General features: G+C 36.0%; 3 protein-coding genes across 4 annotated transcripts; 2 read left to right on the top strand and 1 right to left on the bottom strand.

Annotated features, from left to right (window-relative positions):
• The first annotated feature begins 1433 nt into the window (after nucleotides 1-1433).
• LOC112174211 (tetraketide alpha-pyrone reductase 1) lies at nucleotides 1434-3469 on the top strand. The gene is made up of 6 exons (XM_024311947.2): nucleotides 1434-1687; nucleotides 1788-1957; nucleotides 2135-2329; nucleotides 2572-2734; nucleotides 2813-3005; nucleotides 3141-3469. Exons 1-6 carry the CDS (start codon nucleotides 1561-1563, stop codon nucleotides 3280-3282), a joined length of 990 nt encoding a protein of 329 aa, XP_024167715.1. The 5' UTR covers nucleotides 1434-1560; the 3' UTR covers nucleotides 3283-3469.
• Nucleotides 3470-14216: 10747 nt separating this feature from the next.
• LOC112170199 (phototropin-2) lies at nucleotides 14217-25094 on the top strand. Of its 2 annotated transcripts, none has more exons than XM_040508785.1 (24): nucleotides 14217-14713; nucleotides 15011-15622; nucleotides 16290-16472; nucleotides 16713-16804; nucleotides 16878-17154; nucleotides 17347-17563; nucleotides 17958-18028; nucleotides 18298-18404; nucleotides 18642-18691; nucleotides 18791-18895; nucleotides 19441-19500; nucleotides 19805-19894; nucleotides 20013-20089; nucleotides 20472-20556; nucleotides 20813-20893; nucleotides 21012-21115; nucleotides 21570-21619; nucleotides 21893-21999; nucleotides 23005-23127; nucleotides 23402-23453; nucleotides 23741-23853; nucleotides 24008-24148; nucleotides 24355-24473; nucleotides 24643-25094. In XM_040508785.1, the coding sequence occupies exons 2-23, from the start codon at nucleotides 15054-15056 to the stop codon at nucleotides 24469-24471; spliced, it is 2871 nt and encodes a 956-aa protein (XP_040364719.1). In that variant the 5' UTR covers nucleotides 14217-14713; nucleotides 15011-15053; the 3' UTR covers nucleotides 24472-24473; nucleotides 24643-25094. The 2 variants fall into 2 exon arrangements, with proteins under 2 accessions (XP_040364719.1, XP_024163162.1); XM_024307394.2 differs by having other exon boundaries at nucleotides 14219-14607.
• Nucleotides 25095-25444: 350 nt separating this feature from the next.
• On the bottom strand, nucleotides 25445-27285 carry LOC112170201 (AP-1 complex subunit sigma-1). Its single transcript, XM_024307397.2, has 7 exons — nucleotides 27123-27285; nucleotides 26704-26790; nucleotides 26436-26527; nucleotides 26234-26342; nucleotides 26119-26154; nucleotides 25836-25922; nucleotides 25445-25755 (listed from the first exon to the last, which is right to left on the bottom strand). The coding sequence occupies exons 1-7, from the start codon at nucleotides 27123-27125 to the stop codon at nucleotides 25684-25686; spliced, it is 486 nt and encodes a 161-aa protein (XP_024163165.1). The 5' UTR covers nucleotides 27126-27285; the 3' UTR covers nucleotides 25445-25683.
• Between the last annotated feature and the right edge of the window lie 574 nt (nucleotides 27286-27859).

The raw sequence follows: 27859 nt of genomic DNA, 5'->3' as shown, positions 1-27859 counted from the left end.
ACTACTGCGTAGAGGAAACTAAAAACCGTTTAGGTTTCTATTAGATGCTAATAGTTTGTTTTTAAATATCTTCTTTGTCAATGAATTTTGGCATGATTTCTTGTTGGTGGACTCGTTGTGTTCTTCTGGTGAACCCATATATATATATATATATATATTTTTTTTTCTGGATTATTTGAGAAGAGGGTAAATTTGAGATTTAAAATTATTCAAAAAACTGGGGTGTGTATTAAACAAATTGGGATGTGTATATAAAAATTCCCTATAGAGAAAATGGCAAATGAGGGGTTATATACATAAGTCTTAATTGGTTTTAGTTGCTTTGATAAAAAGTTAAAAAAAAAAAGTAAAAAAAATGTTTACAGGTCTTAATGGGTTTTAACTGGTTCCAATGGAAAACCCGCAAACCCGCCGGGTTTGGCCCGCGAAACCCGTTAAGCTAACGGGTTGGTCGACCCGTTAAGAACCCGCACCGTACTCGCACTATACCCGCACGTTGCCAGGCCTAATCTTGAATACTAATTCTCTGCGATGAGAATAGAAAAGTGCCCTTCTTTGGTCTTGAGAAGAAGAAGCCATGGGGCTGTGAAAAAGAATATGAAGATAAATTTGACAACGAAACTTAACGTAAAGAGAAACTGAAAGTGTGCAGGAAAAAGAGGAGATGATGGTTGATGGTCGGATACGCCAGATTGAGAAACTTCAAGAGATAGAGTGAGAAAAAGCCTTTTAATTTGGGTGATAGGCAAAAGATAAGATGATTAGAGAGTGAGTAAGAGAGGTGAAGACCGAAAATTGGTCGTTGTGGTCGAAGTAGTCATTGAAGACTGAAAATAGCAGGGTCTCAGACACGTCTCTAAAGAAGTCGATCTCAGACCTAACCATTTTGGAGACGGATAAGAGTAAAAACTCTTATTTATTTATTTATTTAATTAAACAAGAAAAAAGGAAAGAAACCTCATATTTGGCGACGGCCACCCAATATTTAATGGAAAGGAAAAATTCAAAAACAAGTTGGGTACCAAATTTTGCCAAACAAGTTGGGTATCATATCTCCTTCAAAATATTCCATCAATTATAGCTTACGGTGGAGCCAAAATATTTGGCCAATAACATATACCATGATTTTTTTGTTTTGGAAAGCCATAAAACATTTGGCAATCCCTTACAGTGGGAGTTGCTATTAGCTCCACAACTATAGATGCAAATTAAACTTGCTTGGCTTGCGTTTGATCTAATGCACACGCCGGGCATTGCTATTGTAATAGAACTATAGAAGGATCTAGAAAATCAAGAATGGCATGGGAGACTGGGAGTTGAGCCCTTTTTGCTTGGCTTGCCTACTTTCAACCATAGCTCAAGCTAAAATTATAAAATCATTACACTAATGCCTATATTAATTAATAGAACACAAGCATTGAATGGCTTACCTGCTCCTATTCATACTATTCAAACCCCCACCAGAAAAGTTTTTTTATGCATTTGACATGTATGATTGAATGTGTGTATATATACTCCACATACAAAGTTGTGGAGTAATGTATTTCTGTTTTGAAAAGGATGGATCAAAAACTTGAATCCGAAAGCAGAGTTTGTGTCACGGGAGCTTCTGGCTTTCTGGCATCTTGGCTCATTAAGCGACTTCTCATGTCAGGATATCATGTAACTGGAACTGTCAGAGATCCAGGTATCCCCAGAAGTTAAAATAAGTTTCAATGTAGTGTATATAGTCCTCAATATAAGACTATATATATGATCAGCTGGTTGATTTATGTATATGTTGAAAGGAAACCAGAAGAAATTGGCACATTTGTGGAGGCTGGAAGGAGCTAAAGAAAGACTGAGATTGGTGAAGGCTGATTTAGTTGAAGAAGGTAGCTTTGATGATGCAATCTTCGGGTGCCATGGTGTCTTCCACTCTGCTTCTCCTGTACCCAAACTTTCATCTGATCCAAAGGCATGTTGCATGTATAACCTGAGATAAAAATATGTAACATGTTGCACTATTCATCTGGATTATGTTCAGATGGACAGTTAGAATATAATGTGTCAGGTATCTAGCAAGATAACATTTCACCTTAGATACCTTGTACACAAATTGAGTATTGTGTTTGTTTTGTGTCATGCAACACAGAAAGAAATCCTAGACCCCGCTATTGAAGGCACGTTGAATGTACTTCGTTCATGTAAGAAGAATCCATCTCTAAGGCGTGTGGTTCTCACCTCATCTTCTTCAGCTGTAAGGGTGAGAGATGGTGATGATTTTGACCCCAATATTCCATTGGATGAGTCATCTTGGAGCTCTGTGGAACTCTGCCAGAAACTGCAGGTACCCTTAACAAACTACTCCATCTGTCTTTCCTTGTTTAAGTTTCAGATCTATAGGTCATCATCCCCAAATTGTCGACATCAAATCCTCTTCCCTTAACGTTGAATTCTACCTGCCCCTTCTTATATATAATTCTAGTATTGTAATGAGAAATAAGCAATTCATGTTTGCATTATTTGCTTTCTTTGCATAGATGTACAAGAAAACCTATTTATGCTACTGACAATTTATCTGCACACAAGATTTGGTACCCTTTATCAAAAATTTTAGCTGAGAGGGCAGCATCGGATTTCTGCAAAGCAAATGGGATCGATTTAGTAACCGTTCTACCCACATTCGTCGTTGGACCTAGTTTGCCACCTGATTTATGTTCTACTGCATCTGATATACTTGGCCTGCTCAAGGGTAATCAAACACTCATTCTGATTTAATTTATCTGGTCTATAAATTTTCAAATTCTTCATTGTTTGAATAATCGAGCAGGTGAAACAGAGAGGTTCAAATTGCATGGAAGAATGGGATATGTTCACATCGATGATGTTGCACTTTGCCACATCCTAGTTTATGAGCACAAAAGTGCTCATAGTCGATACATTTGCAACTCGACAGTGCTTGACAACAATGAGTTAGCATCCTTGCTATCCACAAGATATCCTTCCTTACCTATCCCTGAAAGGTTTGTATATAACTAGCGCATACATAAATTCCTCTGACATGATGCCTTCACTTGATTTCAAAAGTACACAGTTTATCTAATTCACTGTGATGAACTGCATGTTGTTAAATGTCGTATTTGAATGGGATTTTTCAGGTTTGAGCAACTGGAAAGGCCACACTATGATTTCAACACCTCAAAGTTGAGGGCTCTAGGATTTAAGTTCAAGACTGTCCGAGAGATGTTTGATGATTGCATTGCCTCTCTGGTGGAGCAAGGCCATCTTTCTCCATTCTAACCATAAATTGTGCTTTCTGATCCTTCTCGCCCTAGTAATTTATAGTTCATATCACATACCACCAAAGTACCAACAGAAATGCAGACGTAAATGTCTTGACTTAGGAAGAAGTCAATCAATAAACCAAGGTAGCAGATGCATAGTCCAATACCTTGGCACTGAAATAAGAGCTTCACTTTTTGATACACTCTTTTATAAGTTGTTAATTTATTTTTCCCTTTTTTTTATTAGAAAGAGAATTTCATTCATATTGGTGGACAATACATCCAAAGGGTAAAAGTGGCCTCATAAATAACTTATGCTTAGAAACAAGGGGTTTTGCCCATTTACCCAAAATCTCTGTGTATTTTGCCCAATCAATCCAACAAGTTCGTATTTTGCCCAATTACACAAATCTTAGGGAAAAAGACTCATAAGAGTAGTTTTTTTTAGGGTAGTGCCTAATGTATCCTATGCTGACTTTTAGATTCAAAATTTATCTTTTCTTAGAAAAACCTATTCAAACTTTTGAGAAAAACAAAACTATCCTTCAACATGTCCAAATTTTTCATCTAACGGCTCCCTGCCTAACGGTTACTTTAAGAGGCGGAATCACTGCTTGTTTCTATCTTAAGCTGAGGCAAATCTTTCTAAGAAGCAGAAAATCTAAACTTAAAGATAGTACAACATTAAGGCTAAACATAGATATAAAATAACAACGTAAAAATGAAATATTGAGATATTGACGAAGTGGATGGGCAATCTGAAATTATTTATTCAAACATAATTACAAGCTATGAATTCAGAGCCTTATTCTCAAGTAAATAGCTAAAAGTTGTTTTAGTTGTTTAGCTATCCATGAGAATGATTACAAATACTTACTTGAAAAAGAAAGCACACCACTCCTCACTAGACAGAAAGGAAAGAGAATACTGCTACTATGGCTTTCTTATTTCTTGAGAGAAGACTCTTCCGCTCAATTTTCTGATACCTTACAAACTGAACCCAAAGCTCCTTACATAGGGAGCGAAACTCAAACTAGAATTCAAAACACCAAAATGTACAGAACAACTCCATTATTTTCTGCTCTCGTGAGTGCTCCGGATGATTGAGGTCGAGTGACAAAAAGCACATTCCTTTAGGTGAAATGTTTTTCACCTTCGTCTTTTTTTGAAAAGCAAAAGCATCTTTAGAAAAAGCTAAAGTTGCTTTCGGTGCTTTCTACACATGCTGCTTCACATGATTTCATCTGTTTTAGAATTATGGCTAAGGACAAAAGAGTTGCTTTCCATCCTGGCTTTGGTTCCATTTTCCTCTACATCTATATCTGCATACATTTTGTGGTGGTTGTCATTTTCAAGCTTTTCGATCCACTGTAAACAAGGTAACATGGAGTCGATTTCTTTTCTCTTGAGGGATATGAAAAAGTCATTGGTAATAACTTCAGGATGATCATAGGCAGTGACTATGATTTTCTCTCCTGTTGCCAGGAATGTATTTTCAGGGTCTTCTTCGATGATTTTTTTGATTTATTCTAAAGACATAGCCTTCATCCAAGGAATGCTGGAATTTGGTTGACCATTATATCCTACACATGCAGGCTGAAGATATCTTCCTTGAATAATTCTCACATAGTGATCGATAAGGAGAGATATACTCAAGTTCACAATCTTTCTTCTGTATCCATTCTGGTGGAGTAGATTTGAACTTCAACCTAAGAATGCAGCCATTTTTTCTAACATTCTTGACTGTGTTTACTATGATTGGTGGCAATCCCTTAAGATCATCATTGGTTTTTGTCCAGAGGTTATGTACAAAACTATTTTCAACAAGTCAAAGCTTGTGTTCTTGAGGATGTCCACTCTGAACATTTCCTACATATCTTCCAACATAAGGTCAAGGGACAATGAAGAGAGTTGGAGGAAGACATGAATCTGAGTTATGACTTCCAATAAGATTATGAAAGTCAAACCAATCTGATTCTTTTAGTGCTAAAACAAGAACTTTAGCACTTTCAGGAACTTCAAGATACTAAATTTTTTCATTCTCGGATCTTCACGATACTGAATTTTTTCATTCTGGACAACACTCTGTTGTGTATTTTCATAAAGTTCTTCAAACTGTGGTCTGGCATTTTCATGGAGTTCTTCAGCTAGGGCAAACAAAGATGGGAACATGAGTCCACTGTTACTTTCTTGAAAAGCATGTAAAGGTTATCTAAAATAGCCTTCTGGTAGTATGCTAATCTCCTGCCAGTTCTGAACACAGGTTCTTCAAAAGTTTTCAGTTCATAATTAAAGACATTTATAACTCCAAATGGAGCTATTTTGCTTTTTGGCAAAGCAACAGCCTTAAACGGTCTTGATGAGCCTTTACAGTCTGCCATTTGAGACTGGCTAGCCAATCCGTTACCCTGGGATTGATCAGTTGTGGCTATTCCTTTTGGACTTAGCAAAAAAATTTTGAGGTTTTTTTTCTTTGGATTCCTCAGCATTTTCAAGTTCTTTTCCTGTTCTTCTGTTTCTAGGATTGCGACCTTCATGGCCTTCTCTTCGGCTGAACATTACCATTTCTTTGGCTAAGGCATCGGGGAGAAAGTTCTTATTTCCCGCAATTAATTCAACATTATAATCATATTGGTTAAGAAATAATTGCCAATTTGCTAATTTTCCCCTACCAGCAGCTTTATCAAGTTTAAAATTTTTAAAATTCTTTACTCTAGCACAATCGGTGCGTATAGTAAAAGGTTTTCCAAGAAAAGCTGGAGAATTTAAAATTGTTTTCTTGACAGTCAAGATTTCTTTTTCTCCTGGAGGATAATTTTGTTCTGCAGGGCTGAACTTGCCACTACAAAATTTACAGATATTTTCAATGTTAGTTCCAGGCGGCTTTGCCAGAACAACACCGGAGCAGTAATTATCACTAGCATCAGTTTGGAGTATGATTTCATCATTCTCTTCTGGTTGTTGTAGAGGAGGGAGATTTTTGCAGAGAGATTTTATCTGCTTCACAATTTTTCCATCATCTTCTGTGAAGTACCATTCTCTTTTGGAACTTGTTTTAGGAGATAACATTGCTATTAATTCTGAGATTTTGGAAGTGAAATCTCTTCCATAGTTGATGACTCCTAAAAATCTCTCTAGACTTCTAGCGTTTAGAAATTTTATATGAAAATTTCCATATTTTCTCGAGGATGTGAGGTTGGAGTTTATTACTCCATTCTTGATGTTTATACCAAGAAAATCAACTTCATCTAGGATAAAAAGGACTTTCTTTTCTCCTAAGATGATTCCATGTTGAATTATCAGCTTAACAACCTCATAAAGGTGTTTCATATGTTCTTCTCTGCTTTTGGAGAAGACAAGGATGTCATCAATGTAGACGACATAGAATTCAACAACATGTTTGAAGATGTCATCCATCTTTCTTTGGAAGATTGAAGGAGCTTGTTTATACCAAGAAAATCAACTTCATCTAGGATAAAAAAGACTTTCTTTTCTCCTAAGATGATTCCATGTTGAATTATCAGCTTAACAACCTCATAAAGGTGTTTCATATGTTCTTCTATGCTTTTGGAGGAGACAAGGATGTCATCAATTTTAGCGACATAGAATTCAACAACATGTTTAAAGATGTCATCCATCTTTCTTTGGAAGATTGAAGGAGCTTGTTTTAGGCCGAAGGGCATTACTAACCATTCGTAATGACCTTGTGGTGTTCCAAATGCAGTGAGAGGAACACTATCTGGATGCATCTTGACTTGCCAAAAACCCGACTTTGCGTCGAATTTTGAAAAGACTTTAGCTCATTCTAGTTGATTGATCAAGACTCTTGCTTGAGCTATTTGATAACTGTCTTTAATAGTTTTTTTATTGACATCTCTGTAGTTAATCATCATTCTAGCTTTTCCTCTAACATTTTCTGCATGGTTTCTCATGTAGAAAGCTGGAGCATGATGAAGGCTAGTAGATGGTCGAATTAATCTCTTGTTCAAGATATCTTTTATATCTTTTATGAATTCTATTTGATCTTCCTCTTTGTATTGAGGAATTTCCTTGACATGACATATAGCACTCATATCATGTAGTCTTCATTCACAGACCACTAGGTCTTTTTCCTAAAATTTCTGAGGGTCGACATCTATATTCTGTTCGAGCATTTTCTTGATTTTATCAAGAGTAGGGATTTTTGGAGACTCAAGCTTATTTTGAAACTGCTTGAGATTATGCTCATGGATGAAACTAGCTTCTTCATCTTCTCTAGTTCCTTCTTCTTCTTCTTCTTCTTCTTCAGAAGAATCTTCAATAAGCAATTCTTTTTGTTGCTTAATTTGAAGCACAGGTTCAAATCTGGGCTTATAGGGCTTATGATCACCACTATTTCGTTGTGATCTCTGATGTTGAGTAGTAAAGTTTGGACCTACTATATTTTTTGCTTGGGTAAGTTTATTGGCCTAAAACATTTTGTCTCCTTTTCTGAAGCCCATGCCATAGCTTCTTCATCTTGAACAAATCTTTGTTGAAGAAGGAAATCATTTCCCAACAAAAAATCTGACCCTTCGCCTTCTGATTACCAAAGAGTGTTGATGATAAATGTTCCTCCACCTATGATGATGTGAACATCTCTAGCTACTATTTTCATGGTTAAGTGGCTTCCATCAAACTGAACACCAGTAGCTATTCTTTTAATGTCTTCTTTCCAGAGTTCTTCTAGAATTGCAAATTTTTTTGCAACTGTGAATCCTGATCCATTATCTACAAATGTATGTAGATGATACTTTCTGTGATCAGAGAATTTTAATCCAATCTCTATATAGTTGCTGTATTTACTAGTAGAGATGATTTTTTATTGTTGAAGCTCATCTTCTTGAGCTTGTTCTTGTTTTTGTGGTATGAATTGTTTACATTCTTCTGGAACATTTTCTGGTTCAACCAATTCTATATTCTCATCGATCATCTTTTCTTCCTTTGTTTTTGAGGGAGATTCAGTAATTTCTTGGAATAAAACTTCTAATTTTTTCTTTTTTTGTTCACTGAGATATTCTTCATATTCTTATTCTACTAATTGGTTGATAAGACCATGCTTTGCTTTTCTTCTTGCTTCATCTATGAAGCATTCCTTGTGATAAGTCTTTTTTGACTCTTCACAAAATATAGGAAGTCCATCCTTTTCATGACATAGGCAGTAGTCACAAAGGAATGTACCAGGGTTAACCTGATATGAAGACATTATTACTTCTGTCTTACTTTCTTCCTAATTTTTTTTACTTTAAGACCATTCATCTGTCTAGATTCCAAATATTCTATTTCAGAATCTAATTCAGAATCAGATGAAGATTCTTCTTCAGACTAGGTAGAGTATACTATCCTGTTATCATCTTCTTCATCAGAATAAGCTATTTCATAGCCTTTCATATTCGCTGCTTCTATTATAGATTCATGTTCTTCAAATAAAGATTTTGTAGATCTTTTATTTTTTTTCTAGACATTCATTAGCATAACGCCCTTCAACTTTGCATAACCAGCATCTGCAAGCTTTCTTGCCTGGTTGTCTATTCTGATGGTTGGTTTGGTGATTCTTATTTTTCTTGAAGAATTTCTTCTTTGGATCTCCATCCTGTTTCTTGAAGTTGGAGCTTTTCTTAAACTTCCAATCTTTTTTGTTTTGCATTTCTTCTGAACCATTTTGAGTAATATTTTTCTTTTTTCTTCTTTTGAAATTTGGATTCATGACATCCCCAGTTGGTGGGCATATCAAGTATTCCATAGTAGAAGTTTTCAACTCCTTTAAGTTGTTTCTTAGCCATTTTGGCTCTAAGATTTGCTTTGCATTGTTCTTTTAATAATTGCCTTATTCTGTCAGCAATTCCTTCAACTGAAAATCTTTCAATTGGTTTTTCAGCTATGCTTTCTCTCACAGCTGTTCTCCATAGTTCAGGAAGTTTCCTATGTAATAGGTTTACTAGATCAGTGTTTTCTAGTTCAATTATTGTACAGTAGTATTCTTGAAATTCATTTAGATACTCTTCAAAATATCTCATGTCACAGATTTTGAGAACATAAAAGTTAGATTTGGCTGCTTCTTTAGCCTTTTCACTTAGGTTTGAGAGATCTTCACAGAATTGATCGTACAGGGTTACTACAAAATTATATGGTGATTTCGAGTTTTTTTTATTTCTTCCAACCAGTCTCTTCCTCTGGTAGTTTCTTTGAAAGACAAGTAGTATTTCTTGGCTACTCCAGTGAGGGTAGTTTCAAAATATACTTGAAGATCTGGTGCTTCAAATTTGCCAAAGGTGAGAGCAGCAACCATCATGAGGCTATCTACCCATTGGTCAATAGCTTTTCTTTTATCTAGAGCTTTGTCTAGATTTAGCCATATACCATAATTTGTGATTGGTACCCTAGGTATATTGTCCTCTGGGACGAATCTTTGAGAATTTCTTTCTTCTTTTTTGCCTGTAGGGACTTTCTGTACAGGGAGTTTCAGTTTTCCATTTTCTCTAAAGATAAAAGTTTTGGAATTGGAGCTTTCTCCGTCTTCCATTTCTGTATCTTGATAAGGAAGGACATTTCTTACCTTTTCTATTTTAAAAATTTTCATTTCTTCAATTAGTTGTTTTAATCATTCAGTATTTTTTGCAAGATTCTGCTTCATCATAGAGTTTATAGAGCTTTTTTGCTCTAAGCATATTTACTGGTCTATTTAGATCAGCTTCTAGTTCTTCTTCAGTGATAGGATCTGTTGGTTCTTCTACAAAAAATTTAGTGCCACTATTACTTGCTTCTCTAGTATTGTTGCATCTTCTAAAATTTCTGTTTATCCTGATATTCTCAAGACCGACATCACTTTTCCTATGATGATCAAATTTTAGACTGATATCTCCTGTCTTTCTACTTTCATAAATTGCTGCTTTAGCACTTTCTGGTGGTTTCTTTGGACCAAATAATTTCCATTCAATAGGGAAAGTTACTCCATTCCATGTAACTTTGTGAATTTGTTGTGAATGATTCTTTTGACTGGTGAGAAATCCAGTAGTAAGACCTGGGATATTTGATATCCTTGTCTTAGGTTCTACTGTGGTACTCATTAGTTTATAGTATATTCTGTATACTACTGCAAGTTCTTGCATATTTTCTTTCATGGTTATGTCATCTGTCTTAACTCTCAGTTTCAGACAGTGAGCAACATCTTTTAAGCTTGTTGAGAAATTTGGATAACAGTTGAAATATGCCACTTGATTGCAAAAAGATGCTTCAAGTGTTCCTAGTAGACTAGCTTGAAAATCTATTAGTCTATTGTCTTGTAAGACACATAGAACTGAACAGTTTATGTCTTCTCAAACAAGAAGTTTTATGCCTACTTGGACTGCTCTAATATGCATAAATTGATAATTTTTTGCCTTTGCTCTGGAAACTTCTTGAGGAGTGATCATTAAGAGATCAGTTTCTCCTGTTGTAGAAGGAGTTATAAATTCCAATAATTTGAAATGATGGTTGTCCATCAATTCAAACTTTCATCTTTATAGATTTGTTTAAAATTTAATTTTGGAATTGCTGAATTTTTCACCTCCTGTTCTGTTTCATTGTATTCAAATTCTTCTGCATTTAGGAGTTGTACTCCTTTCTTTTTTCCAAAGATGCTCATCATCTTGACATCTCTTGCTACCGAGTGTTTTGGTTTTTCATATTTGATACTAGTCAGACTAGTAGAAGGTTCTTGAAAAATCATGCTTGAAGTAGGATTCTACTTAGATTTTTCTAATGGTTTAAATCCATTAGCTTTCTTGGATTTTACTGGAGGCTTTTTCTTATCCATCAGTAGGTTTTTCATAGAATCCAGCATCTCTTGCTACCGAGTGTTTTGGTTTTTCATAATTGGTATCTAGTCAGACTAGTAGATGATTCTTGAAAAATCATGCTTGAAGTAGGATTCTACTTAGGTTTTTCTAATGGTTTAAATCCATTAGCTTTCTTGGATTTTACTGGAGGCTTTTTCTTATCCTTCAGTAAGTTTTTCATAGAATCCAGCATTTCTTGTCGTTCACTGGTTTTTCTGCCAACACTTGTTAACTGTTCTTCTTCCCTTTTACGAAGTTCTTTGATATAATTTATTTTGTACTCCAATTTTTCTACTTGGGAGATTATATCTGGTACTTTTTCTAGATGATCTTGATATCTAGATAATTCTTTTATCAGATTCTTATCAGATTCTGATGTTTGTCATCAGAAGATTTTAATAGAGAATTCAACTTCTCTAATATTAATTCAGACATTCTCCCTATTGGTGATTCCCTTTTGAGCTTTTTCAGCAAGCTTTGATACCAGTGATTTGCGGATCTAACTGATGCTCAAATAATCAAGAGGTTTTTGTTCCTCTCTGAGAGTATATACAAGATCTCCAATCTTTTTCTCAATTTTATAAATTCTTTTTTGAACTATGAAGATAATATCTCAATAATCGGGAGTTTCTCTTTTAAGCCTTGATATATAATCTTTTAACTTTCTCAACTTTTCTCTTTCTTCAGCTAACTCTTTACTGGTTATATTGCAAATAGCAATTAATTCTCTTCTGGAAATGATAGAAATTATGTATAGTGAAAATAAACTATTTACATTCGAATATAGAAGATGATTTTAACTATAATTGCAGTCTAAACAAATAACTTCAAGTAATAGGCCCACAAGGCTCCATCATAAAATTAAAAGTACTGTTCACAGTAATAGTCTCAAAAAGAAAAGGTGATGAAAGAAGAAAGGGTATTAAGGGGTTAAATATTAAGTTGAATGAATAGTTGGGAGAAAAAGAAAAAAATTTGTGTGAGTAGGGTTGAAAATAAGTTGGTTGGGTGTATGGAATGTATTTTGGTAGAAAGTGGGTATATGGTCATTATCCCTAGAAAGAAATTAAATTTCATTAATCTCTATAATAAATTTTATTTTATTGAGACTTTTTTTTTTTATTAACTTTGAGACAACAATCTTTATTGGATGAACTAGTTGTTACAAAAGGTGGTGAGGAGTTCTCAATCTGTTACAAGATGATAGCAGTCATAGCACTACATAATATTTTCTTCAGAAATGACAATTTCACGGCTTAAATCAATATGTTTTTTTTTTCTCTCCTTTTCATATATTTTTCAAAAACAAATGGATTTTATTCATAACAATCATCTACAACACGACTAAAAAGTACTTGGAATTAAAATAGGAATTAACCCTAATATATTCCATCATTTCCTGGAAATTCTTTGCTTGTTGTTGCTGTAATGCTGTATCGATCATCTGGACCCATGCATGTAAGTGGATGAGAAGCATCGCAGCCACCACAGAAACCTCGGTCGCTCGAAAGTCGAAACCAACACGAGGACACGTGTCCACCTGATCGATGAGTGATCTGGGGCTGCAGATGATGCCACGTGTCCGTCACTACCCTATGACATGGACGTTTCTTCGCGTATCATGTAAAAAGCTGGTTAACATCACTTCCCGGCTGCCTGAACAAGCATTCAGTCTCATCAAGAGAAGGATCGGATAATCAGACAATACATGATGGGAAGTTGATAGAAGCCTAGAATCGGTTTACAGAGTTGTCCCTCACTCCTTGTTTATTTTGTCGGTTCATAAAACTGTCCATCTATGCAGCTAGGGTTTATCCAGATGAATTGGCAGATGGTAAGAGATTACTAGCTAAGTAAATAGTACCTATAGGTAAAATGGGACAACCAAGATTCATCTGTATCAAGGGATTGATAGATACATGCTAACAGATCCGAGACAGCAGAAATAATTCACAAGAACACGTTTCAACTTTTCGGACACAAGATGAAATATCAGGTATTGATCAGAGTATTTGCACAACGTTAAATGAGGTCTCGAATTCAAAAATCCAAAACTCTATTAGTTCTTATGACTGCCTAAACCCCTTTTAGAGATCTAGAATTTAGTCCACGAGCTTAGCTCACGTTTGCGACTTAAGCAACTGTCTAAGAAACCAAATGTTATGATCTAATGACACCACTCAATGTAAATCGTATACATAAATCATGCTAGTTATTGAGGTTTAGTAGGCTTTCCCTACTTATTCAACATCGTAGCACAATAACGCAAGTGTCACTTGCATTGATACGCAGGGAAAAATGCATTTCTTACGTGACAAGGAAGCGTTGTTTCTTCTCTTCTTTGACAGAGTGAGCATTCAATGCCATATAGAGACTTCCATCCCTAGCCAAGCCCTTAGACAAACCTATATCCACGGACAACTAGACCAATAATTGTCGCCGATGGCATACATACATTTATGTGTTAGAGCAGCAACCACTCCAACCATTACAATTATGATCAAGATTTTCGTCGCTATGTTATACAAGACTCATTTCACAATAACTGATTACGTGATTGGAAATAATGAAGGGTGTCTATGCTACTCATACATACACTCGTCCTGAAATTTCCTTTTATATGGTGCAATCAAGGTGGAGACCTCGCAATCAGATGAGACTAATACCGATTATCCACGCCATGTGTATGACAAAATGTCTCATCCACTCCAACCATTACAATTATGATCAACATTTTCACGGCTATGTTATACAAGGTTTTCGTGATTAGAAATAATGAAGGGTGTCTATGCTACTCATACGTACACTCGTCCTGGAATTTCCTTTATATGATGCAATCAAGGCGGAGACTTCGCAATCAGATGAGACTAATAACGATTATCCACGCCTGTGTATGACAAAATGTCTCATCCAGCGGATGCTAACACTCGTTTGTGTGGGCGTGGAAGATTACGGGCCCTTATTGCTCTGTGGTCCTTAGGCCTGTATATACAACAAGTTTCTAAAGTGATGTTGAAATTTATCTTCACAACTTTGAAGGAATGCCTCAAGTCCTACTGGTGTTGTTTCTGTGGCCCTATAGCTGTTTTAACACGTTCCCATCTGCATTTATGATTGGCATGTCATAATTATTGGCTGCAGTTTTACCTCATGGGGAGGGAAATGTGACGGATTTACTTGCAGAGAATAATGGGGTTCGGATAAAGAGGAAGGAGATCAGCGGTCTCTGTGTATTCGTACAGAGCAATAGACTTGAAAACAAGGGCTGTGATGAAAAGCAAGTTTACTAAATGCATGCTAATGTGGGTTGGAAGGCATACTTATTAAGCAATCAGCTGAGAGCTTTATCTTCCCTGCTATTCTATCACAACCTGACCCAGATAGACCACTCTGAGAGAAAGCTTTACATTTCTGGTAGTGTACAGTGGAGACAGAGAAGGTCAGTGAAAAAGTGATGAGGATGGAGATGAATGGCAGAAATTGACGATACCTTTAAAATTTGGCAGGTTTTTCTCATGTCAAATTTCCTTTATTGCTTGTTTGCCATTTTATTCATTTAGCACATCATGGTACTCTATTATGAACCTACTATGATCATGGAGTTACATAAAGGTAAAGCCTTTGGGTTCAAAATAATGCACTCAGCACCTAGTACAGAATAGCAAGTCCTGTTCAACTTTTAGCTGGATTTGCTTGTCATGCTTTTTGTCTTAATGTTTTGGGATTTCACCACTCAAGTGAATTGCGATACAAAGAATTTTCACTGTATATAGGTACACAAGAGAAGAGGACTTCCATTTATAGAAACTCCTCGTCTCCTCTAGTCTCTCTTCTTAATTTGGTGAAAGAGTATTCTCACAAAAAAAAAAAAATTGGTGAAACAGAGTACTTCTTTTATGATGATGGCAGGTGGTTGATTTTCTGTATTCACTGAAGAGAGATCTATACAAAAATGGAGAAACCAGAGGCCGCTGGTGGAGATAAGCAGAAATTAGCAGCGCGAAAGAGCAATGATGTTGGAGCACATCCTAGTAGTAAGCTGGAAAGTGGATCATCAAGTACTTCATTTAAGTGGATGGCATTCGATACACAAGCAGCTGAAGAGTCTAACGACACTGCTGCTGCTGCTGCTTCTGGTGACGTTGATGGAATTTTAGACTCAAAAATCATAACGGAGAAGGCGAGCATAGTGGCAAGGACAGCAGAATGGGGAGTTGTGGTGAAGCCGGATGATTCTGGTGAAGGAACTTTTAAGGCCATAGGGAGGTCATCAGATGATGGCAACAAAAGCAAAAACACATCAGGGAGATTTGAATCAAGGACATCATCAGAGTCAAGTCATGGGTCTGATCAGTTGCCTAATCCAAGGGTGTCAAGTGAGTTGAAGACAGCTTTGGCTACATTGCAGCAGACTTTTGTTGTGTCTGATGCCACAAAGCCTGATTGCCCAATCGTGTATGCCAGCAGTGGCTTCTTTACTATGACTGGTTACTCTTCAAAAGAGGTCATTGGAAGAAACTGGTAAGATACTATTTCTTAATAGTTACTAAAAAACCAAATATTTTATAGCACTTACTAAAAAATAAAAACAAAAAACTATGACAAGTACTTTTAAATATTGTTTGTAATGTGTCCCACATAATGAGCCGATCTATAGAACATCTAAAATTCTATTTTTAAGAGTGCAAGTGTGAAATAAATTGTTATGTGTGTAAGTTATCCGATAATTCATACATCAAATGGAGATCAACTCAACTATAATAGTAAACCGACTCATCTATGGTCATAGAGACATAGACTAAGATCAAAATCAGTCTAAACTAGTCTATCAAACCACATGTGATGTGAACCTGTCAAAATTATTCATTAGGCGCCGTAACACGGGCGCCAAAAGAACTGACCCTGTCGGTTACTTCACTCGTGTTTCAGTTCACAAACACCCACCACAGGGCCACCGTCCACGGCTTTCTTTTATTCTTTCACGAATGAATGCTTCATTTAGTGTTAAACCAAATTTTGCCCATTGAGGCATTGCTTGTGAATAGTGATCTTCCACTTTATTTGCTTTCATAAATCCCATTTTGGTCTACGTTTGGGTGAATCAAAATGGGTAGCTCACAAAGAAGAAAAGAAAGAAAGGAGTTGGGTGCCTAGGATTGTGTTATATATATGCATATTTTGGTTGCAGTCGCTTTCTTCAGGGACCGGAAACAGACCAGAATGAAGTGGCCAAAATCCGAAACGCAGTCAAAACTGGGTCTAGCTACTGCGGTAGGCTCTTCAACTACAAGAAAGATGGCACTCCTTTTTGGAATCTTCTCACCGTCACCCCAATCAAAGATGACAATGGAAAAACCATCAGGTTTATTGGGTCAGTCCTCAATTTCTCAAATTCTCTGCCTTTTTCTAGTTTGAGTTATACCAATGTACTAAAAAATGCTGTCTTTATTGCGTCAGTTCTCATAAAATTATAATAATGTATTTAAAGATGGTATCTTTACGTGTATAGTGCAAGGAATGAGTTATATATGCACAATGTTAAGCTTTATGTTCTTGTTTTATGAATAATGACCATGTCTTGTACCAAAAGCTTACATGTTGGTGTGTGCAGAATGCAGGTTGAGGTCAGCAAGTACACAGAAGGGGTGAATGAGAAGGCATTGAGGCCAAATGGGTTGTCCAAGTCACTAATCCGTTACGACGGTAAGCATGATTGCCCAATTGGGTTTGTAGCATCAGTGTTACTTCACTTCTAATTGTCATGTTCATGTTGCAGCTCGACAGAAGGAGAAGGCATTAGGCTCCATTGTTGAAGTTGTACAAACTGTGAAACATCCACGTTCTCACATGCAGGATGCTAGCAATGAGAATACTAAAAATCATGAAGAGCTGGATAACATGAACCTTAATTATGTTCTTCCAAAATCTGCTGCAATGAGTACACCTGTTAGAGAGACTCCTCAGGTGGATGTGAAGGGTGATGCAACTCGGGGGAGATTTTCCCAGGATGCAGGCAAAAATCCTAAAAAGTCAGGGCGCAGCCCCTCAATGGGGTTAGTACTTTATCTTTAGCAATCCAGACTTTCAGTTGTTTCAATATAATGAGGTTGAGAGGGCCTGAGCCCTGAGGAAAAATATAAAACCTTGAAATTCAGCATTATGTGCCCTTATCTTTCATTAGTTATGTCATCTAAATTCAGCTAGATGTGCATGATTTTTGAATAGATGTTGATATCTTCCTGCAGATTTAGATCAAAGTCTCTAGGCTCTGGAGGCAGGCTTGAAAAAGAACCAAGTGTTGAACCAGAGGATTTGATGACCATAGATATAGAAAATGCTGATAGTTGGGACCGCACAGAAAGAGAAAGGGATATACGCCAAGGAATTGACCTAGCAACCACATTGGAACGCATTGAAAAGAACTTTGTGATTTCTGATCCTAGAATTCCTGATAATCCAATTGTAAGAATTTTTATATACCTTTTGAACTATTATGTAAATTTTAGTTAAACACGGAAAATTTTCTCTCAGTGTATCTATTTTCTCTCCCAATCACCATGTCAATACATTGATATGCACTACCCACCTCCATGAAACACTCTTAAGATCTCACATTACCCAACCTCAACTTTTATTGTTGTTATGTTCCTTTTTCTTATCAACTTTTTGCTGGAAATTATATTTATAATTTTCTTGTAGCATTATCCATCACACTTCTGTATCTTGCAGTGCCAAGTCTTTATGATAGCTAATAATGTTATCACGTCTTTTGCAAACTCCATTTAAAAATGCAGTTAGACACTATATATTTTATTTTGAAATGACTTTGATAATCTTTTTACTCTTTTCGGCGCAGATATTTGCATCTGATAGTTTTCTAGAACTGACGGAATATACACGTGAGGAAATTCTGGGAAGAAATTGTCGGTAGGAAATTCATTCTGTTTATGCCTTTCTTCCAAGGTTCATTTTATTGTATTTAGTTCACACTTATACTTAAGATTACTAGACTATATTCCTGTCAATTGATAATTTTTTTTTCTATAATAGTGCAATTTGTTCATCTTTATTACATGAAATTAGAATCAGTATTTGACTATTTTCTATAGACACTGATATCGAATCCCCTTCTTATACTGTATCAATTTTCTATTAGCAATGGAAATAGGATTTAATTTTCTTTGTCTACTTTGTAGTTTTCTTCAAGGTCCTGAAACAGATCAAGCAACAGTCTCAAAAATAAGAGATGCCATCAGAGAACAACGGGAAATTACTGTACAGTTAATCAACTATACTAAGAGTGGTAAGAACATTCATCGGAGTTTTGCTTCCGCAAATATGCTATAATAATTCAAATGCCAATTTATTGCATTAGTTTCACCAGTTCATTTTGCTTGCAAGACCATATAAGTCCGAGCATCATACAGTGTACAATTTCTTTTTCAGCTGTATTTTTGTGTCTCTCTGTGTGGTTTTTTTTTGTGTGGCGATTTTAGGTTGTCCCTAGTTTCATTTTTCTGATTGTCTACTTGACTTGCAGGAAAGAAGTTTTGGAATTTGTTCCACTTGCAACCCATGCGTGACCATAAGGTAACTACAAGATTCTTATTCTAGGTTGAATATGAACCTATACAGGCTGCATATTTCATTTTGGTATTTTTTCTTCTGAGCGTCTTGTAAATTTTGTAGGGTGAACTTCAATATTTCATTGGTGTCCAATTGGATGGTAGTGATCATGTAGAACCTCTGCGAAATCGCCTGTCAGAGAGAGCAGAGCTAGAAAGTTCTAAAGTGGTAATTGTGTTTCTATTATTTTCATACTATTTGTAGAACTATTATGCTCAATCAAGTATGTATATTGTGTATTTTTGAGTGTCTCTAATCATTATGCCTACCCCTAATGTTTGTACCACATTTTGACCACAGGATGTGGCAATTGATGTGGCAGTTAAACATAGGATCATTCTAAACCTACCAAATGGAGACCAATGTTTGACTGCCACATTATGTGGTTTAAAAGTGGTTCAGCAGATTGTGCTTCACCTAGCATCGTCTTTTCCAAACAGTCTTAAGAATATTTTTGCAGAGCAATGATAACTATTAAGAAAGTCAGTTTGGAATTGAACAATTATTCGTTTCCAATGTGTTGATCATTCCTAATATCTGATCAACTGAGGAGAAATAAAGGAAGAAAAGAATAAGCCTTCTCCTTTTGATGCTTCAGCATTTTTTATCGTCTCTTGTGGAAGAACCATTTCCAGACATTTTTATTATTTTTTTATTTTTTATCTTTTGTTTTTTTTGTTTTTAAATCACTCTCTCTTCCCCCCTCTCATCAGGTGAAAGCCACTGCAGAAAATGTTAACGAGGCTGTCCGAGAACTTCCTGATGCCAACTTGGTAAGGTACTCCTTTTGCTCTTAATTATACTGGTGTAGAAGTTTCTTTTACATTTCTTTTCTTAAAAGAATATGAGATTTTGAATACTTGCATGTATCTATCTAGGTTGGTAAAAAACTAAAAAGTCTTTGGTGGTATGTACCAAAAGAATCTGTCCAGATACTGAATAATTTTTTGATATTATAATAAATTAGACTTTAATTTTTCCGTTTCTACATTTTTTATCCAAGGATGATGCGATAATGTATATGTGGCTATAGTTATCAATTATAACTAATGTGAACCTTATAATTTCATTATTTAGAGACCAGAAGATCTGTGGGCAATTCATTCTCGTCCTGTCTTCCCAAGACCTCACAAAAGGGGTAGTGCTAGTTGGTTAGCAATACAAGAGGTAACAATCTGTAAATTATAGTTACTTCCTGATGGTTTTCAAAGTCAATATATTCTCATTCACGAGCTTTTTTCCTTACTTATGTCTTGTGTTTTTTCGTTCTTATACATTCCTCTAGATTACTTCACGTGGTGAAAAAATTGATCTGCATCATTTTAAGCCCATAAAACCCTTGGGTTGTGGTGATACTGGCAGGTACTGTAAACTGCTCAGCTTTGTTGATATATGTAACTGAGATGCTGCATTGCATATATGCATCTTCTATATAGCCTGTCATTATATTAGGATTTTAACTGGAACAAATTACGCAGTTTACAGTCTGTTATAAATTCAGGGGTTTTCACCTATTCAATAACTGTGAAAAGAAATTATGCTCAGTCACCATTGGATTTAGATCCAAAGCTGGAAAGAATTATCTTTATGTTTGAGTTGTTTTATTTTCCACCATTGGATCTAGATCCAAGGGTGACTAAGCATAATTTTCTTACTCAGTTATTGAGCAGGTGAACATTACTGGTCATAAAATATTTGTCCGTTGAATCTCTATTTTACTTATATTACTATGTATTATTTGCAGTGTCCATTTGGTGGAACTACGAGGTACTTCTATACTGTTTGCTATGAAGGCAATGGAGAAGTCAATAATGTTGAATCGTAACAAGGTATGAACATATAAGAGTTCCATGTCTTTAAGCAATGCAGAATCATGTATCTCCCAAACAGGAGCTTCACATTCTTTTGCATGAATGCGTGTCTGAAATCGGCATGAACATGCCCTCTAGTTTGCATAAATTCATGGCGTTTTCACATGTATACATGTGCCCTGTATAGATTTGCTTACTTACAAGTGGTATAGTGGCATATTTACTTAATATCACTGATTCTTCTGAGAGTCACATATTACTGTAATTGTCTCAGGTTCACCGAGCATGCGCTGAACGGGAAATAATTTCACAACTGGATCATCCATTTCTTCCTACGCTATACACTTCATTTGAGGTCTTTCATTGCTTTTATACCACTTCTTTTTTAAACCTACTCATGTTAAAGATTTCTTATTCAATAAATTCATCAAATATGGTTAAGTGTACTAATGTTCTTTATACAATCTCCTCAGACTTCTACACACGTTTGTTTGATAACAGACTTTTGCTCGGGCGGAGAGTTATTTGCTTTGCTTGATAAGCAGCCTATGAAATTCTTCAAGGAGGACTCTGCTAGGTACTTAAATTTTTGTCTCTTAATATCTCTTAGTCCCAAAACCATATTTGCCTCACTAATCACTATTGCTTGTAATCTGTAAATAGGAAAGGTTAATCTGATTATCTTACTCTTTAGACTAATGCTTGTGCTGGATTCTACTATCATCAGTTCTACTATATGTAGTTATGGATCCTCTTTCTTTCATTTTGTTCCCCTGGGGTGGGTGATGGTCGTCTACACATCCTCTTTGGCCATAACTGTGTTCTGCCACAGCTGGTACCTAACCCGTTTTCCATTGTTATGGACCCCATGTGAAGCAGAATTGATCTTTGTTACATATGAAAGTTAAATATTTGTTTAAATTTATATCATCGGGAATTCGGGATAAGAAAATGCATCTCATCTTCTCACCCTCTTTACAGTTGCTGTATGCTCTTATGATTAGGAATTTTAACTTACTATTATATCCCAGGTTCTATGCTGCAGAGGTTGTCATTGCCTTGGAATATCTTCACTGTCTAGGTATTTCTTTCATCAAAACTGCACCTACAGTACTGAACACCTCATGTTCAGTTTTTTTGTTTCTCTTGTATATAAAAAGAGTAATGGGAATAAAACATCATAAAGTCATCTGTGTTCTGCCAAGTTTGCATTATCATTTATTGTTTATTAATTATCTCCATGTAGATGATTAATTTGAAGGATGTGAGTTTTTCCCTGAGCCTTAGTTCTGATTAGAAAAAAAAAACGCAGGTCTTTTGCCTATGTGCTTATTATATTAATGTCTCGTTACAGGTATAATTTATCGCGACCTTAAGCCTGAAAATATTTTACTCCAGAAGGATGGACATATTGTCTTAACAGACTTTGATTTATCATTTATGGCCTCCTGTAAACCACAGGTACAAAATCATATTCCTCAAGATACGTTATTCTATCTTTACAGATTATAGATTCTTATGCTCCCTAAGGGCAACTCCAACCATAGGCTCTATTTGGGGGTGCTATTCTCATTTTAGCACCCCCTTGTTGCACTATTCATATATGACTTAATTCTCATCTCCAACAATGAGGTGCTATATGGGTGCTATTTTCACTATTCTTGATTAAATATAATATGAGTGTAATGTTGATGAATATTATATTAAAAGTATGTTAATATAGTTAAATAAGGTAAACAATTGTGAAGGAGATGGAGGATATTTGGTGTGAGGAAATAGAAAAGAATGGGTTGATATTTATAGAATTTCCCACAATTTACTGTTCCAATAGGTATATTTTTTTTTTCCCTCAATTTTCTGGTAATTTTTTAAATTTTTTTGGAACAAAATAGAAATAATAACCCTTGATTTAATAAGAGTCATTGATCACTTTTTTTCCTCAAATCTGAGCCGTCAGATTAAATAAGGTCAATTTGAGTAAAAGCAAATAATAACCCATTTGCTGGGCCCCATGAACAGTATCCGAGTCTTGGTCTTGGAAAAGTCTCAAATATGAGACTTGGGATGAGCCCAAGTCCTATAATTTTAGGACCAACTCCCCCTAAAAAGCATTGTTGGATATGAAAAGTCTTATAATTCAACAAAATCTAGTTTTGAACCCTATGGTTGGAGTTGCCCTAAGTATAGTTCATTTCTGTTGATAAAAAGATTAGTATGGATCAATCATGGGAGATATATCTTTAGATTCTTTTACTTGATGCAGTATGTCTCACTTGCCCTGGTAGTTTTGAGAGTTTAATTTGACAGCACTGTTTCTAGGATTTTAATCTACCTATTAAGTGCTCGAAATGGGGACTGCTTACTCTTCTAATTTGTTTCTAGAATTTTTCTTCTGCCTATTAGGTGCTCAAAATGGGGACTGCCTACTCTTCTAATTTGTTAACATACTTTTCTTATCCATTGCAGATTATAAGGCATCAATCACCTAAGAAGAGAAGGAGATCTAGTAGTCAACCACCACCAACATTTGTTGCAGAACCAGTTAATCAATCAAATTCCTTCGTTGGAACTGAAGAGTACATTGCTCCTGTATGGTGATATTCAATTATGGTTTAGGAACTTCATATGACATTCAATAGTGCATTAGACAGAATATGAGTTGATTTCACTCACTTCTAGATTGGTTGCAAACATCTGAGAAAAGATTTTCATGCGTTGCATCAATGTATCACGTATATAGCTGAGTTCACCAATCAAAAGATTACAGATAAAAGTATATTTGTGCCACAATGCTTGCAAGATATTGATGAATGATCATATACATGTATATCTTTCCAAAGTTCTTACTGGGGCTTGGTTTCAGGAAATTGTTACCGGTACAGGCCACAGCAGTGCTATTGATTGGTGGGCTCTTGGTAAGCACTTTATGTGTCTTGGTTGTGTGTGTGTGTATGCATGCGAGTGTTCACTTCTGATCTTCCAAGTATTTTGGTGTCTAAGCTGTAGCTTTCTAGAGAATCAAAAGTATATCATTTTTTCTATCATAGAGGATCGATGTCATGGAGTTTACTGAGTACACAAAGATGTAAAGATACTTTGTTCCATCTATTTCTGATAAATGGTGTCCTCCTTAATTTGCTTTGTAGTGCCTGTTTTCCTCTTTTATCATTACTGCTTGAATTGATTTGTGTTTGCATCCCAGGTATTTTGTTGTATGAGCTGCTATATGGCCGCACCCCTTTCAGGGGGAAAAACAGACAAAGAACATTCACCAACATTTTGCACAAAGATCTGACCTTTCCAAGTAGCATTCCGGTAAAAACTTAAGTCAAGCTATGCATTTAAACTTCAGTTGACTACCATTTTGAGCACTAAAAAGATGGAGGAGGTTTTAATCCTACATTTATAATGTCATTATTAGAAGCATCGAACCTAATTATGTACCTGCTTGCATTATTTCCTGTTCCAGGTGAGCCTTGCAGCACGGCAGTTGATCAATGCGTTGTTGCAAAGAGACCCTGCCACACGTTTAGGATCCACTACTGGTGCAAACGAAATCAAACAACATCCTTTTTTCCGTGGAATTACTTGGCCTTTGATCCGTTGCATGGTAGTAATATTCCCTTCAATCTTTTGGTACAATGTATTGCTTCCATCATTATCTAGAGATCAATGCTTTTTGTGGATATACCAACACTATTTTACAGAGCCTACAGAACATTTAAAGAATAATAGTAATTCTCATAGAAAGCAATTACGTTTATTATGATTTCCCATGCAATTACATGTCTTGAAATTTGTATCTTCTGTCTGCAGAGCCCTCCACCGTTAGAGGTGCCTCTTCAGCCTATTGGTTTTGATCCACAGGCCAAGGATATATCGTGGGAAGACGATGGGGTTCTTGTAAATTCAATGGATATGGATATTTTCTAAAGGTTTGTTTCATTACTTCAAGAGAGATTAGAATTATGTTTAGTTGCTGATTCAGTATACTTCAACTTCCACTACTGCTAAATCATCTTGGAATTGGCTTTATACATCAAAATCTGTGTATCTGATTATTATTGCACTCCGTCCTCAATATTTTTCCTTTTAAATTTGCAGAACCAATTGGATTGAATCATGGACATGTATGGTGCATTAAGTCATAGCCTTCCTATCTGAGCGCATGGGGACACTTTGCTCTTAAAAGTATGAATTTTCGAATCATTCTAGTGGAGGGAATGATCAGCTAAGAGGCTTTTACAATGAGAAGCTTGTTTTGATTTTTGGCTGGGTTCTGAGGAAGTTGTCTAGGAGTCGACCGTTGCGACCGTTGCAAGCAACTATATTTAACCATGAATAAATGTTCCTTTTATAACTAACACTTTTTGGCTATAATGTTGATATGAATGAGTATCCTATGAAGTTTATGTTATCTTCACTGTTTCTAAGTTAAATTCACAGGGAAAACACAGGCAAAGGACGAAGGTGATGAAACCAACACATTCACATCTTGGAATATTTCATTGGAAACAAATATTTGCCGGCTGGAATTAATGATTAATCTTTGTCAATTGTGGTCCAAATTAATGAAATTATTTACACCAATGTGAAGGAGACATCGAAACTCCAATCGGATCAGGGAGATAATTAAAGTTATTTGCATTGTCTTCATGAAATTTTTACTAATTATTTGGCTGAACAATGAGGTAATTGTACAAATTTCATAAGGATATTATTAGACTTTCTAAACGAGCGAGGTAACGTTGTGTTTAACCCCAAACTAGGGACCATTCATAACTTTTGGCCTTGAATTGGGTGGTATCAAAACACAATTGGAGCCATGCAGAGATATTCCAACATGGGAAAACATCAAAATACACCTGCCTTCCAACTTTTGTATTCTATAGCTGATAACACAAAGTTCACTTGCAAAGCATCTGGACATGTACTCATATGAAAGAATGCCAATGTATTAAGTTACACAAGACAAGTTAAACGTACCGGCATAGTAATGTTGTGTACAATCTTTGTAAAAACACAAATAACCAAAAGAAATGCTCATCAGTCTGAAAAGGAAGTGCAAAATAATGATCATATTAATACAAACCACTTCAATTTGAATTAATAATACAACAGGTGACGATATATGCTTGTTCTTCATTACTTGGTGGCCTGCGCAATCATATTACTTATTGAACTAGCCTGCTCTTTTGCAGTCTCCACCAAAGAATCCTGCAACCCATTGATATAGTGCAATTAGCAGGAGTGGAAATATTTGACAACAGACAGCACTGATCTATGAATAACTATACCTGTGCTGCTATCAACCGTGCAACCGTTTTCTTGCTCGACTCTTGGAGTTCACCAGCAATCAAAAGTTCATCCAGTATATAGTAGGCCTTCCATGTTTTACAGTAGAAAACAAGTGTTTAGGCCAAAATTTGGCTTGCTTTCATATAAAAGTAATATGAAAATGCATTCAAAACATTCCCTTCTAAAGCATTGAATAGAAACTCGTAAACAAGACAACTTATCGTTGAAAAATAATTTCAAGAAACAAAAATGCTGATCCTGAAACAAGCAGAATATACATACCTTGTGGAAGTTAAAGATCAAATCCAATTCACATACCTATAAAGCATGAACAAATAGTTACAACCACACCCTTTATCAAAACAAAATGAATAACATAATGTCATGTTTCACTCACACTGCCAAAGTATCGGTCTAGAATTTCCACAAAATGATGAATAATCTCAAGGACCTCTAGTTCATTATCATCTTGATCGATACACATACAGAAATAGAGACTAGCATATCTGCACAACACATCCACAAAGCCAATTCATTAACAAAGTCTACGAAGGTAACTTTTTCACAAGCAAAAGCATAGCTATATCCGTGCCACTCACCTCTTATAAACAACTTTGTATTCTCTCCACTCCACAAAATTGCAGAGCTTGGGACCTCGCGCAAGGATCACCCCACTGAGCTCGCGAAGCACCTTCACAAAAACGCAAGAGCACATAATCACATACATCCACGAAATCATATCAACAACGAAAAATAATTCTCGCAATAAAATACCCGAACAACCAACACGGCGATTCACTCTCTTGTTCGAATCATCCATCTTACCGAACCTTAAACACAAAGTATATGATTTCTGCAGGGAATTACCTTTGTTCTTTCCTTTTGGGTATATGGCGAGTACCACTTAGTCAACCTCACTTTTCCTTGCCTACTTATCAGAAGCACAAACTGAATCTGCATCACAAACCATTAGATCAACAAACAAAGCATAATTTTTTTCATAAATTAAGCTTAGAAACGCTGCCAAAACCCTAACTACTTGCACAGTTAACAGAGACGGATCCCCATTCTGTTTCTACAACTATAACCGCCCGGATTTTGTTGGATTGAAAACGAAAAAGAGAAGACCCATATAACCAGATAGCGATTCGATCCAGATCTAAGAGTTTTAGCAACGCAATCTAGGACATTGAAATTGGAAGACGATAGGGAGAAAATGAATGATTGAAACTGTTTGCGATTTATGAGTTCGTGAAGAAAGGAAGGGAATTGAGTTTGGGTCTTACCATAGCGGCGTTCTTTGAGGCGATCGACTGCTCTACTCTCTCTCTCTTCACAGCTTGAAGCTTGAAGCGAAACCAGACTGGAGCTCTGGTTTGGTTCCTCTTCGATTTAACGCTGAATGAAATTTTTTGAATAAATGTCTTCCTGTTTTATGGGTCAGAAATTGAAGTAATTTTTCTTTTTTCTTGGGAAGTATTTGTACGTATCAAAGGAATGCGTAGGAAAATAAATACCAGAGGGCCTTTATTTACCGACCGAGTCCAAATTGGCAAACCGAATCGGGTCGAATTGGAACCGAGGTTAAGTGGAATAGTCTGCTTGGCACAATTGAATTGAGTGACTTGATTTAGTACGGTTTCGGTTCTTAGTTTCTTACAAACTAAACCAAACCGATCGGAGATGAGTTTTAATTCCAGTGCATTTGACAAGGGTCGAACACTTTACTTAAATACAAACTCGAGCCTTACCGCTAAACCTCAAATTATCAATATATTTGCAAATTTCATCGCTAGATCTTTCTTTGTAAGTCGCTCAACACCTCTAAATTCCGATGTTGGAATTCTCGTATACAGCTTGAAAATCGATCGTTAATCTTGGTAATCCGAATTTTCAATTACCGAAAAGCTCGGCCCAGTTACTATCACAAATTCAGGCAAGCCGATAAGTTTCAGCTAAAGCAAAAAGCTCAGTTTCAAAGCCAAAGCCAGCCCTACTACTAACTAGAGAGGGCTGACTAAAG

This window comes from Rosa chinensis, chromosome 6 (genome assembly GCF_002994745.2).
Source record: "Rosa chinensis cultivar Old Blush chromosome 6, RchiOBHm-V2, whole genome shotgun sequence".
NCBI lineage: Eukaryota > Viridiplantae > Streptophyta > Magnoliopsida > Rosales > Rosaceae > Rosa > Rosa chinensis.
Note: the sequence above shows the minus strand (reverse complement) of the source record. Positions and strands in the feature narration are given on the sequence as shown.

Coding starts and splice junctions, on each gene's coding strand:
- LOC112174211 (XM_024311947.2), top strand. CDS start 1,561: ATGGATCAAAAACTTGAATCCGAAAGCAGAGTTTGTGTCACGGGAGCT. Junction 2,330..2,571: donor AACTCTGCCAGAAACTGCAG/GTACCCTTAACA, acceptor TCTGCACACAAG/ATTTGGTACCCTTTATCAAA. Junction 2,735..2,812: donor TATACTTGGCCTGCTCAAGG/GTAATCAAACAC, acceptor ATAATCGAGCAG/GTGAAACAGAGAGGTTCAAA.
- LOC112170199 (XM_040508785.1), top strand. CDS start 15,054: ATGGAGAAACCAGAGGCCGCTGGTGGAGATAAGCAGAAATTAGCAGCG. Junction 17,564..17,957: donor GAATTCCTGATAATCCAATT/GTAAGAATTTTT, acceptor TTTTCGGCGCAG/ATATTTGCATCTGATAGTTT. Junction 23,128..23,401: donor CTGAAGAGTACATTGCTCCT/GTATGGTGATAT, acceptor GCTTGGTTTCAG/GAAATTGTTACCGGTACAGG.
- LOC112170201 (XM_024307397.2), bottom strand. Junction 26,155..26,233: donor TAGACCGATACTTTGGCAGT/GTGAGTGAAACA, acceptor CATGCTTTATAG/GTATGTGAATTGGATTTGAT. Junction 25,923..26,118: donor TGATCTTTAACTTCCACAAG/GTATGTATATTC, acceptor AAAACATGGAAG/GCCTACTATATACTGGATGA.